At 39.6% G+C, this 16,104-nt stretch overlaps 1 protein-coding gene across 1 annotated transcript in view; it reads right to left on the bottom strand.

Annotated features, from left to right (window-relative positions):
• slc2a9l2 (solute carrier family 2 member 9, like 2) overlaps positions 1-16,104 on the bottom strand; it is a 124,982-nt gene that overhangs the window by 98,059 nt on the left and 10,819 nt on the right. The window contains exons 3-6 of the mRNA XM_008291448.1: positions 14,065-14,166; positions 7,149-7,309; positions 1,619-1,743; positions 365-510 (exon numbers count right to left, since the gene is read on the bottom strand). Of these exons, the coding sequence (XP_008289670.1) occupies positions 365-510; positions 1,619-1,743; positions 7,149-7,309; positions 14,065-14,166 (534 nt within the window). The remainder of the gene's footprint in view (positions 1-364; positions 511-1,618; positions 1,744-7,148; positions 7,310-14,064; positions 14,167-16,104) is intronic.

Consider the following 16,104-nt stretch of genomic DNA (forward strand, 5'->3'; position numbering starts at 1 on the left):
TAAAATTCACTGTCTAATGTCGACTCAGTTCAAATTACCTACCAACAGCACTGTCACTCAATGAATGCTTACAGAGATGCGGTTCCCATATGATTGCTAGACGCTGCCTCCAAAGCAACGTTATTAATGTCAAGAGGAAAAAAAAATGATGCATTCTCTCTAGACATGCAAAGTTAATAAATCTTCTCCACAAACGGGGGAGCGAAACCCATGGAGATGACTGTGTTGTCATTTACTCAACTCGCGCTCCGCTTTGTTGTCCCAGTTTGAATTTTCTGACTCACAAAAGCATACGAGCGTACCCCAGCATCCTAAAGATGATTTCATTAACTCATGATACGCACTGTATAACTGCAGCACTGACCTGACCCAGCAGCTCAGGCAGCCCCAGCACTTGTCCTGTGAACACTCCCAAGCAGATCAGGATGGAGTTAAACTGGCCAATGGAGCCTCTGATGTGTCTCGGGGAAATTTCTCCCAGGTACATGGGGAGGGCACTGAGAGCTATACCTGTTAGGGAAAAAAATATATATGGATTACAATCTGGAAAATACACACAACAGAATCATCTTTATGTTGCCTGAACACTCCTTTAGGCAACGGAAAAATGCGGCTACAAACCAGGGAGGGATCTATTCACAAGTTATGTCTTTTATCTTTAGCATTCAGCAGTCTGTAAAAACATACTTTCTGGTTCTTTAAGTCGGTCTGTTTTGTTTTACCAGGGAAATGCACAAGCGCAGACAAACCAAAAGCCCACATCGCACTGACATGTGGCCGCATTTCACAGTTCACTGTGGGACATTGTGGTGGGCACTTATATAGATGGTCTGTGCATTGGAAATGGACAGTGGTGATTGAACAGCTATTCCTCAGACAGCTTTGGCACAAATCAATTTCCACCGTTTACAAATTGTCAACAAGTGATCGTGCTCTTCGGTGAATGGGTATATTTTTCCAGGAGCACAGATGCTCTGTCTACTGTTCTTAAATCTGTTTTTTCCCAAACTTAACTACTCCAGGTAAATTCAGTGGTAAGCACTTGTAATGACAGTTTATTACCAAAGACTTGCCTGAGGACATTAGTGCTGCATGTTTTGTGCTCAACAGATGTGGAAAATGAGCGAGTTTTACTTGCAGGTTTTAAATTTCTGCTTAACAATTTGTTGCAGCTGTTCTGGTCTCGCTAAATTGTGTACTTTTTCTACAATGACAGATGAATAATCGCTGACGTTTGGCTCTAAATCTGTCGTTGGAGACAAGCAACGAGGAGGGAAAGTAATCAAAGCCTCAATTACTTACTGATTACAAATGACCGGAGAATTCAGATTTGACGAGCGAACTCATCTCTGCCAACTCTAATAGATTTTCCTGTTTCCTTGGAGTGATGTTATATGACAATCCTATTCATCTGTATGACATTCCTTTATTTATTCATTTTTGCAGGAAGAAAATCTTTGCTCAACAAAGCTCTTCAGAAATTAGGCTGTAAAAATTGATCATTTTTGAAGGTCTTCGTGAAAAAAGAGCATTTTTAACGAGTTAACAGTGTTTCTCTGAGGTGGTGTTCACTAACTTAGTATAAAAGCTTTTCTGAGACAGTAGATTCAACACCTACCAGAGTCCACCCCCATAATGAGCCGGCCAATGATGAGCATCTCAAAAGATCTTGACTTCTCCCCCAACGACAGCATCAGAGCAGCTATTATAGCAAAGATGTTATTCAGCAGCAAGGTTCCCTTTCTAAGAGAAAAGAATATATGAAAACGTCAGAGAACATCCACCCTATATACATTAAAAATAGATTTTATGCAACTCCAAATCTATTTCAAAGGTTCTTCATTCAGTTACAGAAGAGTCACTGAGGGTCTGTCAAAGCATTTCAGCAAGGTGGTCTGGAGCAAAGAAAGAAAATAGCAGAGGTGAGAATATTCTAAAAAGCCTTTTCAAAAAGAGTAATTGAAAATGGTCTTTGTGGCTTCAAGAGGATAAAAGGAGGAAAGGATGTCGACAATTCTTCAGGGCCAGCAGAGCATAAAAATCTGTTCAATAGAGAATTCTGATAATGAATACAGGATCATTTCAAATGTACTTTTATGTATTTGAAAAAATACTGAATGGTGCAGTGTGTAAAGAAAAATTTACACGTGGACAAAATTGTTGGTACCCCTCAGTTAATGAGAGAAAAACCCACAATGGTCACAGAAATAACTTGAATCTGACAAAAGTAATAACAAATAAAAGTTCGATGAAAATTCACCAATGAAAATCAGACATTGCTTTTGAACCGTGGTTTAATAGAAGTATTTTTTAAAAAATAAACTCATGAAACAGGCCTGGACTAAAATGATGGTACCCTTAACTTAATATTTTGTTGCACAACCTTTTGAGGCAATCAAACGATTTCTGTAACTGTCAGTAAGACTTCTGAACCTCTCAGCAGGGTATTCTGGCCCGCTCCTCATGAGCAGACTGGTCCGATTGTCTCAGGTTTGAAGGGTGCCTTCTCCTGATGGCATGTTTCAGCTTCTTCCACAGATGTTCAATGGGATTTAGATCAGGGCTCATAGAAGGCCACTTCAGAATAGTCCAATGTTTTCCTCTTAGCCATTCTTGGGTGTTTGCAACTGTGTGTTTTGGGTCATTATCCTGTTGTAACACCCATGACCTGCGTCTGAGACCAAGCTTTCTGACACTGGGCAGCACATTTCTCTCTAGAATACCTTGATAGTCTTGAGATTTCATTGTACCTGCACAGATTCAAGACACCCTGTGCCAGATGCAGCAAAGCAGCCCCAGAACATAACAGAGCCTCCTCCATGTTTTACAGGAGGGACAGTGTTCTGTTCTTGACATGCTTCATTTTTGCATCTATGAACATAGAGCTGATGGGCCTTGCCAAAAAGTTCCAGTTTTGTCTCGTCTGTCCATAGGACATTCTCCCAGAAGCTTTGTGGCTTGTCAACATGCAGTTTGGCAAATTCCAGTCTGGCTTTTTTTTGGTGGTGTGATCTGACACTGATGTACCTGATGTTCACCTTTAATGTCTTCACAGGTTGTTTTGGGCTCCTTTGTTACCATTCATATTATCCATCTCTTCGATTTGTCATCAGTTTGCCACATCCAGGGTTGGATACAGTCCCATGGATCTTACATTTCTGAATAATATGTGCAGCTGTAGTCACAGGAACATCAAGCTGCTTGGAGATGGTCTTATAGCCTTTACCTTTAACATGTTTGTCTATAATTTTCTTTCTAATCTCCTGAGACAACTCTCTCCTTGGGTTCCTCTGGTCCATGTTTAGTGTGGTACACACCATGTCACCAAACAGCACAGTGACGACTTGTAACCCTATAAATAGGACAACTGACTGATTACAAGTTTGTAGACACCTGTGATGCTAATTAGAGGACACACCTTGATTGATTATGTCCCTATGCTCACATTATTTTCATTACTTTTCTAGGGGTACCATCATTTTAGTCCAGGCCTGTTTCATGAGTTCATTTTTTTAAATAATTCTGTTGAACTACGGTTCAAAAGCAATGTCTGATTTTCATTGCTTAATTTTCATAGAATTTTTATTTATTATTACTTTTGTCAGATTCAAGTTATTTCTGTGACCGTTGTGGGTTTTTCTTTCATTTCATTTCTTTCATTTATTATAGTATATTAAGAACAGCAATATATATTTATGTATATATGTTTCAATGAGCGCATGAAACAGTGAGAGCATTTTATTATCACCCTTTGGTCAGAAGGTCACAGAAGGACATAGTGTATTACATCAACAGAGGTCTTTCAGATGACCTGAAGACCAAACTGAATCATTGCTTCTCCTCCTCAAGTGATGCTTCAAAGACACTGAAGCTAACAGATAGTTCAGACAGTTTTCAAAGAGGTCTCCTGTCCGAAATTGTAAGATGGTCAACAACATACCATGTGGAAAGTGTGCCAGAGTAAACATAAAAGTTCTGACAGTAAGTTCAGTTTCCCCACATGTGTGCACAGCGTTTCACAACGAGAACACACAATGGCACTTACGTCATATTTACACTTTGCAGCAGCTCCGTCACTGGCCTGCGACCTCCAATAACCTGGTAAATATCACTTCCCTTCAACGCCTAAATTACCCTTTAAAACCTCAAAAAAGTGTGACATTCATCTTTTTTTGCTGACTGGACATCTCCTTCCTCCTCAAGGCCCAAGTATTTCTAAGAAATCATCTTTTCTTTTGTATTTTTGTATTTGAAGATTGACCATGGACTTCCTCATTGCTAGATTCTGTGTGACTGAATCAAAACCAACTGAAGTGTGTGAAGAGAATATTTAAAAGCTGGTAAAATTGATATGACGTTAAAAAAAAAGAGACACAATGTTGGTGTTGGTGAAGTTTATGAGAAAAAGCTTTTCACAACAGATTTAAAAGGGAAAGTTTTTTTTCACTGATTACCTGAAAATGTTGACTTAACATTCACACTGACATCAAATTACGCATTGCACATCTGCAATAGTCAAGGTTTTCTTCCTATAATATCTAAATCACAGCCCACACTCTAAAAAGTCATTTAAGAACTTATAGACACCACTTCACTGGTAAACTCAAGTTGATGTAACTGTGTAATAATAAATATGTAAAAATGTTTGGACTAAAACTTGCCTTGACAAAAGCCACAGCATTGTCAAATGGCAATTTAAATAATTCAACACAACAACAATATATAGACTTCAGTTGTCAATCTTAGATATTTACAGTTGTTTGCATGATGTACAGGTTTCATAATTAGGGATGAAAGTAAGTGGTTTTTATTAGGCGGAGGTGTAAACCTGTTTAAAGGGAGTGCTTCCTCTCCACTGTCACAAAATTTCTTTCTTACAGGGAAAGTTTGGATCTTATATTTAAATGAAAAGTAATCTTAATTCTCTTGTGGAAAGTACTTTCGAGGAGCAGCTTGTGGTGTTTAAACAAAAAACACTAAATAAACTGGACTACCAATCTAACATGACTTTTTAAATCAATATCATGTCTCTTTCAATCCACAAATGAACAGATTATCACAATGATTACAAATGTTTGTGTTTTGTGACACGTTAATGTGATTGCATTTTAGCTTGTTGAAAAGAAAAAGAAGTCTTAGATGTTTACACTGACTGTCAACTAGAAATTGATGTTAAATACGTGGTTGGCACTCACTGGGAGAATATATATATATATATATATATATATGTGTGTGTGTGTGTGTGTGTGTGTGTGTGAGGCTTTAAAGTTTTAGCTGGTCTAGATTGTTTAACTAAATAATAACTAGTAATGTGACCGGTGTCCATCGGTGATATAAGGAAACTTTATTCAGAGTAGTTGTTGCAAGACTTAAAAGTTTCATTGTCCAAGTTCAAAGGAGAAAAGTATGTTTTCCCTATTAATTTCCCGCTGTTGTAGAGAGGTGGTCAATAAACATACTTGAGACTGTCTCAAGAGCAGGGTGAGACTGAAGTGATGGCATCTTCACTCAGCTTTGAAAAACCAGCCACACACACAACAGCAGCAGCATCTTAACCGCCGCTGTTTGTTTTGTTACAGAGCTGAATGCTTTTCTCTTGTTTCGCTGTTTAGATCAACTAGCAAATCTAAAAATTCAGGTAAGCACATTTGTGTAGCGTTTATGTGATGTCCCAATCATGGAAAGTATTTCTGTGATGAAATATTCAGACATCACAACTTAAAAAAAATAAAAGAATAAAAAGAATAAAAAGAATTTCGTGTGACTGGCAAACTTTTAATGAACCGCTTGGTAACCCTTTGAAGAACTTGGATTGCTCCATGTATCCTCATCTGCTAATATATATTCAACTCATCTCCGTGACATCTGAATTTCAACCTTTGCAAGACTCTGTGTAAAACTACCAGCTGGCCCACAGATGCCCAGCAGAGAATATGGAAGGAGAATGAATAATCTGTTTCTGTCCAATCAACACAGTGAGGATCGCCACCTGAGATGTCCAAAGGTGAATCCTGAGGTTGTCCTAATTGTCTGAAATGACTCCAAATAAGAGCTTCATAAGTCTTTCCTTGCTCTGAAAGTGACATCCTCATCATTAGCGGATAATAGATTCTTTTGAACATATATTATTTCAGAGCACTGAGGTGATTTTGTCAGTGCTTGACTCTGTCCCTGGAGGGAACAAGGACATGCAGCTCTGCAGTCCTGCACCAAGGCGTAGGAAAAAAAAAAAACTCAGCTGGGCCGAAACCTGAGAAACTCATCACTCTGGCAGCGAGATTGGATCTTACAGCGCGGAATAAGTTGTCAAACCACTACTCTTCAGTCGGAAGCAAATCAATTTCTCCATCTGTCCTCACACATTTTTGTCTTTAGTGTTTATCTCTGGATGAACTCTTACTTTGTCTATCAGTTATTGAAAAAAATTCCTCGGTCAATCCCATTATAAAACACAAGGTTACATGATAATGCTGAATGGAGGCTAAAGAACAACAATGAGACACCACAACTGTGTCTACAATCACTTTTTTTACTGCCAGGCGTCTCACTGATGGACATAAATCACACGTCTTACACCCAGGAGACTGGAGCTGGAGTCTAGTCTGGAACCATTATTCTTGTGGTATCTTCTGACTTGACTTTCATTCTGACTTTTTAGTTGCTTCACAAACAACTACTTTGTCAAAAGATCGTGGTTTGAGTTATTTAAAAAAAATAATAAAACACCTTTTTCGCTATGTTGTCCACATGTTATGAAGCTGCATTTTTTAGGCTTCCGGGCTGAGATTTTACATGTACTTATAGCACAAGACGTTCCCAAAGTAATCTGGGTCAATTTCTGTTTATCACTGATTAAAATGGATGATAGTGCACCTCCTGACCTGTATCTACGTGCATGAGAGTGTTTATGGCCCATTTCTATGGCCGTGATTGTACCTAATAATTTATTCAGCTGATAACGTCTAAACTGGGTTCACCTTTACGGCCAAACCTTTTATCTGATCATCTGATCTAAAAAACTGAGCCCCAGCTAAGCCTGAGGCACGTTCGTGATATTTTAAAGCCTGTTTTACATGCAAAATCAGCATCCTCGTGTCCCAGGGCAGTGAGAGACCTACGTAATAATAAACACCTGCAAGTGAACTCACCTTCCAAATGCTTTGAGAATTGAAGAGGCTGACAGAGCCCCGACGAGGCCTCCAATAGAAAATATGGACACTGTGATGGACCAGAAGAGGGTGACTGTCTCCGCTGGAATAGGCTCCCCATACCGCTCAGTCCACGTCTTATTGTAGAAAGCTTTAATGTACTGTAACACAAGAGAAACAAGAGAGAGACATAATTCTTACTTTATACTAGCTCTTCTAATTCAAAATGTGAGACAAGAACTTACCATTACGCAATTAAGTATGTGCATGGACAGGTCATCAGTCTATCACAGGGCTACACTTAGAGACAGACAACCAAGCACACTCACATTCACACCTACAGACAATTTAGAATCACCAATTAACCTCGACATGTTTTTGGACTGTGTGGGAGGAAGCCGGAGAACCCAGAGAGAACCCACACTGCACGGGGAGAACATGGAGACTCCACGCAGAAAGATCCCGGTGTCCCCACCGGGACGCGAACCGGCAACCTTCTTGCTGCGAGGCAACAGTGCTACCAAATGCGCCACCCTGCAGCCCCTGAATATGATATAATATAATAATATAAAAAGCAACTGTTCAGAAAAGTAGAAACTCCTACTTATTTAAGGGTGTAAACATTTGGTGCCATTTACAAATTAAATCTGTTTTAGTGCCTTAATGTACTAATGCTAACACTATTCTGCATACACTGTAGTTTTTCAAGTGCCAGTAAGTCATTTGATATAATTGCAAACACTTTACATTTCTAAATGTGATTTGGTAACAGTAAAGAGCAAACTGAGTGACGAGAATACGGTGTGTGAAATAATCAGCAATCGTCTAAAAGCACTCAAAGTTTTGCCTGAAGTGTCCTCATCACAGACCATCAAAACAAATCCCCTTTCTATTATATTTTAATCCTTCATTTCACAACTGCTACCTTGATGAAATATCAAACAACCCCAAAAAATAAATTAAAAATGTGAACAGGCGATGCTGAAAACAGAGACGGCCCTGGTCCCACAGTCCCAAATCGTTGTCTGCTGCGGCTCAGGAGTAATAAGGCTGTGCTTGCAAGCGTCATGCAGAACAGTAATCAGTTGCCAACTTTGTTTAGCACTGGACTGAAAAATATTTGATGTGACTTCAGAGCTCTGGAAAGATTAGATTATTTTTGTTGTATGCTGAAGCCAGAAAAAGGAGGAGGGAGGGTGTCACATTCCACTGACTCCGACGTGGTTTTCATCACCGTCCTCCCCATGTTTACCGGCTGATCAGCCGATTCACGTGATACGAGTAAATATTTACCAAGGATATTACTTCGTCACTCTCTACAAACGTACAATAGCTCAATTGGTGATGTGTTTCCAGAATTTCCTCTAAAATGTGGTCCTGACCTGCATCATTTCCTCCAACGAATATGCTCACGTGCAGATAAAAAACACAAAGCTACCAGACGGATAATGTGCAGAATCATTTAAATTGTGTTAGTTTCTTTGCTACAAGTCATTAATCAGCTTCCCACTTTCCCTACCCAGCCATTATTGTGTATGGAAGATTTAAAATGCGGTCACATATAGACTACATACCGTATAGCTCATATAGTTGATGAAGTATAAGTAAGTATAAATCCATACAAGGATTTATTACTTTGTGTAATGATCTTTCCTTTTGTCCCGCTGCACAGCGAGACTAACCCCGTGAACCCATGCATGTGTGAGCATGCAAAAAAGCTGATTAGAAACCCAGTGAATGCCTAGAAAATGGCTTTGTGAAGAGATATTTAGCTGAGTAAATTGGATTTCTGCAGAAGAGTAACCAGTGACGCCTAATGGCTAAATCCCCATCATCTCGCCATTGATTGGGAAGCCGAATTAAGAGTAAGTGAATAGCAAGTGTCGTCCCTTCTTTCTCGGTGGAAGGCCAGAATATAAGGCGCCGGTCTAAATCGAGTGCCTAATCACATATTTAATGCCCGATATCTTAAGAGCTACATACTTGTTAGAATATTTAACAGTTCATATCACGTTCTTTGCTCATATTTTCAGAAGGACACGGCTGGAGGTAGTCCTGCTGTGCACTGGGAAAACTGAAGGTTCAATTATCTCATAGGCTCTCAGTAGAAACAACTGTAGTTTTAGCAGAGTGTTACCAAACGGGTTGATTAAGCCTTTCGTAAAGTGGAGCAAGCACTCTAATAAACTTTGGCTTTGTAGTCAACCTGTCTTTCTCTGTCATTCATTGCCAGCTGAGCTCAGACTGAGAACATACAGCGAGTTCATTCATGGGCATATTTGGATAACATACATTAAAAAGAGGGAATGTGCTTATTGATTTAGTTTTGTAAAGACAGCAGGAGCAGCAGTGAATCCCTATGGAGAAGACAGCGCTGCATCAGCGTTCATCTTGTGCTCCCAGTGGGCAAAAGCCATGAAGGAGAATGAACAATGAGCAACGGTTCAACATGCACATAAACTGCAGAATTAGCTGCATGTGCTAAGGACCAGGTTGGGTTTTTGTGCAAACAACATTTTAATGGTTCATTCAGTTTTTACCCACTGAGCTTTTCTAAACCACTTCTTTGGACTTTTTGTTTCACCGTATTCTTTTATGTTCTATGTATTTAACAACACCATTATTTCCATGCGTTGAGAAAAAAAATGAAAGCACAAAGGAACATTTTGAGCCCAAAGAAGGGTGACCTATTTGAAATGTTAAAATTAAAGTCACCGCCTGGATGGTGCAGTGTGAGAGTCAGGTGCAAATACAATCGACCTGTTTTAGTGTCTAATAAAGTCTGAGCCGAGAGTGCACAGACAGGATCTAGAGAGGACTCAGTGTTAACTGCCCATAAGTAGGTTGGCGGTAAGAAATTTAGGGGACATCTGGGAGGTCATTCGTGTAAAGTGTTTACACACAATAAACCACTTGGGTACTGCTACAGCAGTTACTACAGAATAGAAAAGGGTGTGTTTTGCAGAAGAGAAAGAGTCCATTACTGGCCCCTTTTAGAAATAATAAAAGGCAAGGAAGCATGGCCGAAAAAAATGTACACTTAGTGAGGACACCTGGGAGTTTGTTTGTCACTGGGGGCCAATAAACACATATTAGTCCTAGCAATGCATTTCTTTGTGATTCTGACCAGCAAATACAATTTTAATGAGGGCTTTTTCTGAACACTTACAGCTCTCTGTCACTTGCCTATAATAGGAGATAATGGGCGAATATTTATGAGAAAAAGTATGGTTCTGCACTGTAAATACTGTATGGCAAAGCATTAGGGAAAACCAGGACTGATCCTGGAAATCACGCTGTTGCCAATTAGACTCAGAGGTCAAAACTGCAAGGTTTCCTCTCTGTCTTTTATCCCTCATTTCCCAACGGAATTCACCTCTCCAATCATGACTGGCATTGTAATGTCTGGTTGGCTCATTTCATACAGAGAAGATTTAATTAAAAGAAGAACCCCACTGTTCTGTAACCGCATTGTTCTCTCGTGACTCCAGTGAAGAAATGGCAAAGGGTTTTAAAAAAATAATAATCTTGTTACTAGGCTCTAATTTAGTACATGAAAGCTGCTGGCAATATAACAAGTTGTAGGTCAAACACCATGGCTTTGAACATACAGGAGACAACAGAGGTGAGAACACTCCTGTGCAATATCACTTAAATGTCAAATGATTTGAAATTGTGTCGCCTCTCAGTAGCTGCATTATTTACAAGTTGAGCACTAAGATATGTGCTCGTATGTGAAATTAAAGTCTAGTAGTTTAGATCTAAAAATACAGGCACCCACAGTTCGAAGTTGATGCAACAAAAGTCAGTTCAGCTTTTATTACTGAGATCCAAATCTCTTCTTTTTTCAATACTTTGTATATCTACCTTTATTTTCGATGACAGACTCAACTTTTCTCGGATACTAGTGTTGAACATGTTACACATTTTCTGCTGAGATGCTCTTCTATACTTCTGAGAGAGGTTGTGTTGCTCTACCTTTCTCATAAAAATACCCCAAAGGTGTTCTGTTGGATTCAGGTGACTTGTGTGTCCTAGTCATAGTTCTTTTTTTTCCCCTATCTTTAGAAGCTCTTGTGTGATTTGTATCATTATCATGCTGGAATATTCCTTTGCTGCCAAGCTTCTGACAAGACATTCATGAAATATTCAACAAATGTCATCTCCTCAACATCATTTGCGCTCATGCAGCCTCATATCATCCCACTCCCACCTCCGTGCTTCACTGTCAGGGCTGTGTATTCACTGTGGTAATTCTGACCAGGTTCATGCCAAAAATGTTGGACTGCATCTGAGATGGCGAAATTTATCTTGGTCTCGTATGACCGTCAGGCTTTTTTTTTTATGTTCTTTGGCAAAGTTCTATCTTGCTATTTTGTGTCAAAGACCATTTGGTTGCCAACCATAGAGGTAGATAGATAGAGTGCCCTTCACATTGTCTGAGCTGTCACAAAAATTCTAATTTACAATGATAACCCCTGTGCCAAGTCTGAAGCACCTGCCCATCTGTTTTCAGAGCTACATTGTGCAGGTAGTACACTGGCTGTGGCCTCAGTTTAGAAGGAGAGAAACTGCAGCTCTGATTAGTGGCACTATGGCTCATTTTATACCTCTCGATGTTCCAACAGCGTTATCACTGATTTTTAGTCACCGGTTTTCCTATATGTCTTTCCATCTTGGGAAGCCTCACAATCAGATATTTTAATTCTTCCGGCAATTCTTTTGTGGAGCCAAAACTAAGAAAGTTCTGGTCATTTTACAACCATGTTCATGCTGTTAAGCTCATTAGAAATAGTTTTGTTTCCACTTAGTTTTGTTTTCGTGATGACAAATTTTCTAACTTGTGTGTCATTTATTTATTCATTTAATCATTTTATTGCTCCCACAAAGGAAAAACTGTCATTTGTATATCCCAGCTTGATGCTTTATTTTGCTTCATAATCGACTTTTGAAATTCTGCAGTGACTGAAAGGTGATACAATTTTGAATCATTTGAGATTTAGGTGACATCTCGCAGGGTTTTAGTCATTTCTGTTGCACGCTATAATTCTTTCTTAATGTTACTGTGAGAACACCTAACAAATACCGTGCAGTGTGATACCTCAACTAAGCAATACATTACAAAACATTCCAGTATCACATCTTGATAAAAATTATGGTAAAGTGTGAGAATCATTTTTTAGGTAACCTCTTGCCTACATTTTACGTGATTAAAGGTTTTAGGGAACAATTTTTGTTTGACACTGAGGTTGTTCTACCTTTATTTTGCTTTTAATCCACAGTGTCAAATTACACAGAAAATGTGTTCTTTTACTTTACATTGGATTTCCACTTCGTACAGACAGTGAAGAAAAGAAAAGAAAAGAAAAGAAAAGAAAAGAAAAGAAAAGAAAAGAAAAGAAAAGAAAAGACCATCAATCACTTCTTAATATGAGTGATGAGGTCCTACACCATCTTCTACCAATGTTCTGCCAATTTCTTTTCTTTCTTTCAAGTCACGTCTGTTAAGGAAATACTGCTGTGTCTTCAAGCATTTGAACACACTGTGCACAGGAATAATGTAGCTTCAATACATCGCTCAGCCAGCACAATCATGTCAGTTCACTGACCCAGCATGTAGTTTGCAGTTAGTGTTACACGCGTCACAAATGAATGTGTCACAGCTAGAATCATGACAGCCAACGCTGAGCCACAGTTCCAGTTATAGTTTTTATCAATCAGCCAAGGCAGTAGATGAAAAGATGAAATGTGTGTTTTCTACATCATCTCCTGCACTTGTATGGGCAACCGCAGAGCTGAGGATTGTAACGTGTGAATGCTAATTGAATGACCTGTGAGGCATCTTATTACCTCTGAACAAACACGTGGCTAGATTGGAAAGCATGACCTCTAAAAAAAAAAGGAAAAAAAGAAGTGGTTTCTCATCCAAAAGTGGTGCCACTGAAGTGGACTGGTACATAAAAGCTACTGAAAATTTCAATTTCAGTTGCAACAATCAAAGAGGATTCACAGGCTGGGAAAATGTCTAGTCTAGTCCAAGAAATGCTGAATACACGCAGAAGTCTTTTTCTGAAGCTTTCTTTTGATGGGAGGCCGTTTGCTGTGTCCTTTCAGTAAACACACAATCATTTTAATTACATTGGCCTCATCACTGTCTGGAACTTCATATGTAATCAAAACAAACAGTGACGCAAAACCTCTGACCACATTTGTACAAAAAAGAAATGCAAATTTCGAGATCAGAAGTTCTGCTGTATTTGCATCAATGTGGGAAGAAAATCCTTCAGCGCAACAAAACGTTGCGGTTACTGAGGTACATCTAATTATAGAGTATAAACCAGATTTCACTAAGCAACAGGTGGGCCATTTAATCTAAACTGACAAAGCTTCAAGTTACATATTTTCTGTTGTTCTTTTAACAGAACTAGTATATCGTATGTATGTGTGGTTTAATATGTACATGTATTTGGCTGCACAGCAGGTTGAGGTTCACCTGTTTCTGTTGAATGTGTGTGCAAACAGAGAAACAGTGAAACCATTAAGCTAGCAGAACACTACATCATGCATTGTGGTAAGCAAACAGAACATTATTTTACCCAAAAACATGTGGTAGTGTCCAGCAATCACATAGCAAATGATATATATGAAAAAGTAATGCATTGGGATTCAGCACAACAACAACAGTGTCTTCAAATTCTGCTAACATGTGTGCATTTCAGATAATCCCTTCAAAACGGGACACAATTAAGAAGCTATCATCACTAAATTCTTGATTAATCAATCATGGGAATATTGAAACCTGGTTTCTGAATGACCTTCTAAATGAATGTGTATTGATTTCTAGTGGTGCAAATGGAAATCAATGCTGGTTCGCTTCCAAGAAAAGCTGACAAGTCGGCCAAACAGTTTGACTCACCACAGCAGGAGCATTGACCACAGAGAGGTTGTAGCCGTAAAGGAAAGATGAGCCCAGGGCACCGAAGAAGGCTGCGCTGAAGAGGCAGGCTGTGACCGTCTGCTAATGAGAGAGAGCAAACAAAACAGAGAGATTCAGGCCAGTAATGCAAACACAGGCCTCGTCTGTGACGGTCACGTTGACGCGGATCAATGTCAAGGTCAGACCTAACCAAGGGAAATCAACAGAGGACATTATATCTAAGTCCAGGTATTTAAGGCTAGGAAAGTGGGTTATCCCCTTCATTTTACCCTTGAGAAGGTCACTGCCTAAAAAAACACAAACAGTCCAGTGACAAGTTTATGGTGGAGTGTGGCTGCTCTGTTTGGTGCAGGAGTAAAGACTAGTAATCAAAAAACTGTTTTTTTTACAAGACCTTTTAGGGAGATGAAATTGCAAAAACCTACAGGTGGGTGACAAATTAAAGGAAAAACTTAAATGTCGTGTCTTAGGAGAATATTGGGCCACCAGTACCACCAATGCACCATGGGATTGAATCTGCAGTAAGTCTATAGGAGAGATGAACACCGTCCTTTCAAAACATATTCCCGTATTTCTGTTTTTTCAATTATGGTGATTGAACCCTGTTTTTCACAAGTACTGAAGTTGTAATCTCCTAACTGCACATGCCATAGCCTATGCGGGGATGCAAATAACTTTTTTTCAGTGGGTTCCTCAGGTAAGCCTTTTCCTTCTTAAAATCTACTCAAACGAATTAATCGATTAACAGAATAGTTGGGAACTGATCGATTAATCCTTGCAGCTTTAGTATAATCTTAAATTCCAGGTCTGATAAGGCTGTAAACTTTCTTTGGCTACAACTATCCGATTACAAGAAAAGTTTGACAACGAATAAGAATCAGGAAGACACGAGTCGTGCGCGTTTTTGCTTCATGGAAGACGAGGAGGAAAGTCTTCCACAGAGCTCGTCCTTGTTCTTCATTAAGCGTCGCCATCCAGCAAACAGCCGGCAGGAAATTTATCCTCGACTGCCTTGTTTTTTGGCATTAGCTTGCGCCATGTGCTCCTTGCTCTTTGCGTGCTGGTCAAATAGACAGTGATTAAAACGCACTGAACCTGTCTGGAGCGCAGCTGTTGCGTCCGCTTGATGTGGATGCAAGCGGCAAATCTTGCGCCACATGTCAGCCAAACAAACAAAAAAAAACTCCTTTCTTCTATCAAAGTAGCTGCTTGATGTCTGTTGTTTTCTTGGACATCTCCCCAGTTGGCTACTCCATTGTGTTCATTACCTGGCCTTCAGGTACGCGCTGCGGCACTCCTGATATTACCATTTTTTGTTGCGCATGCGTGCCTGTTACGCGCGTCCTTGCACAGCATTGGATTCACCCCATTTTCATACTCATTGTGTTTGAATGTTTGTCACAGCATAAAGGTGGACACTCAGAGCAGCTTTGTGTTGCTCTGCAGTGATACTTTCCTCAAGTGGATCCAAACCTTTCTCACAAAACGCCCCCCCACTGCAGAACCAAGCCCCCAGATCCCCTCACTGTAGGGGTCGGGCATTCAGGTTTTGCTTTCATCACCTCTCTGTAGACTTCATTATTGCTTTCAAAGGATGCTAGGAATTAGAAGACTGGAAAACTGAAGTGTGAAGCCCCAAAAGCTGTTAATTAAACTCCATAATAGAAAACAGCAGGACACTACACAAACAGAAAGTGTGCTACTTGGAGAGCTTCAGCGCGTAAGGGGTTAAAATCAGAAACTTTATCCTAAGGGTGGCACAGGAGGAAAGGCCAGAGAGTCATTAAATTTAAACCATATTTTCCCTCGGGAGAAGGATGGTGCTTAACAGATTTTATGGCATGATTTCATTATGACATATCCTGTGTGCAAAGTTGACATTTAGGGCAGAAGATGGTGCAGAGTAATAATTGAAAGAGTTCTGCTCTGGAGAGCATCCATATGTTGTGATTTTTATGTCAGTCTGCCCAGAAGATTTGATTATTTCTTGTGTAGAAGTTGAAACACCGGGCTCATTGT

The sequence above is a fragment of the Stegastes partitus genome, unplaced genomic scaffold (assembly GCF_000690725.1).
Source record: "Stegastes partitus isolate 25-593 unplaced genomic scaffold, Stegastes_partitus-1.0.2 Scaffold743, whole genome shotgun sequence".
NCBI classification, from domain to species: domain Eukaryota; kingdom Metazoa; phylum Chordata; class Actinopteri; family Pomacentridae; genus Stegastes; species Stegastes partitus.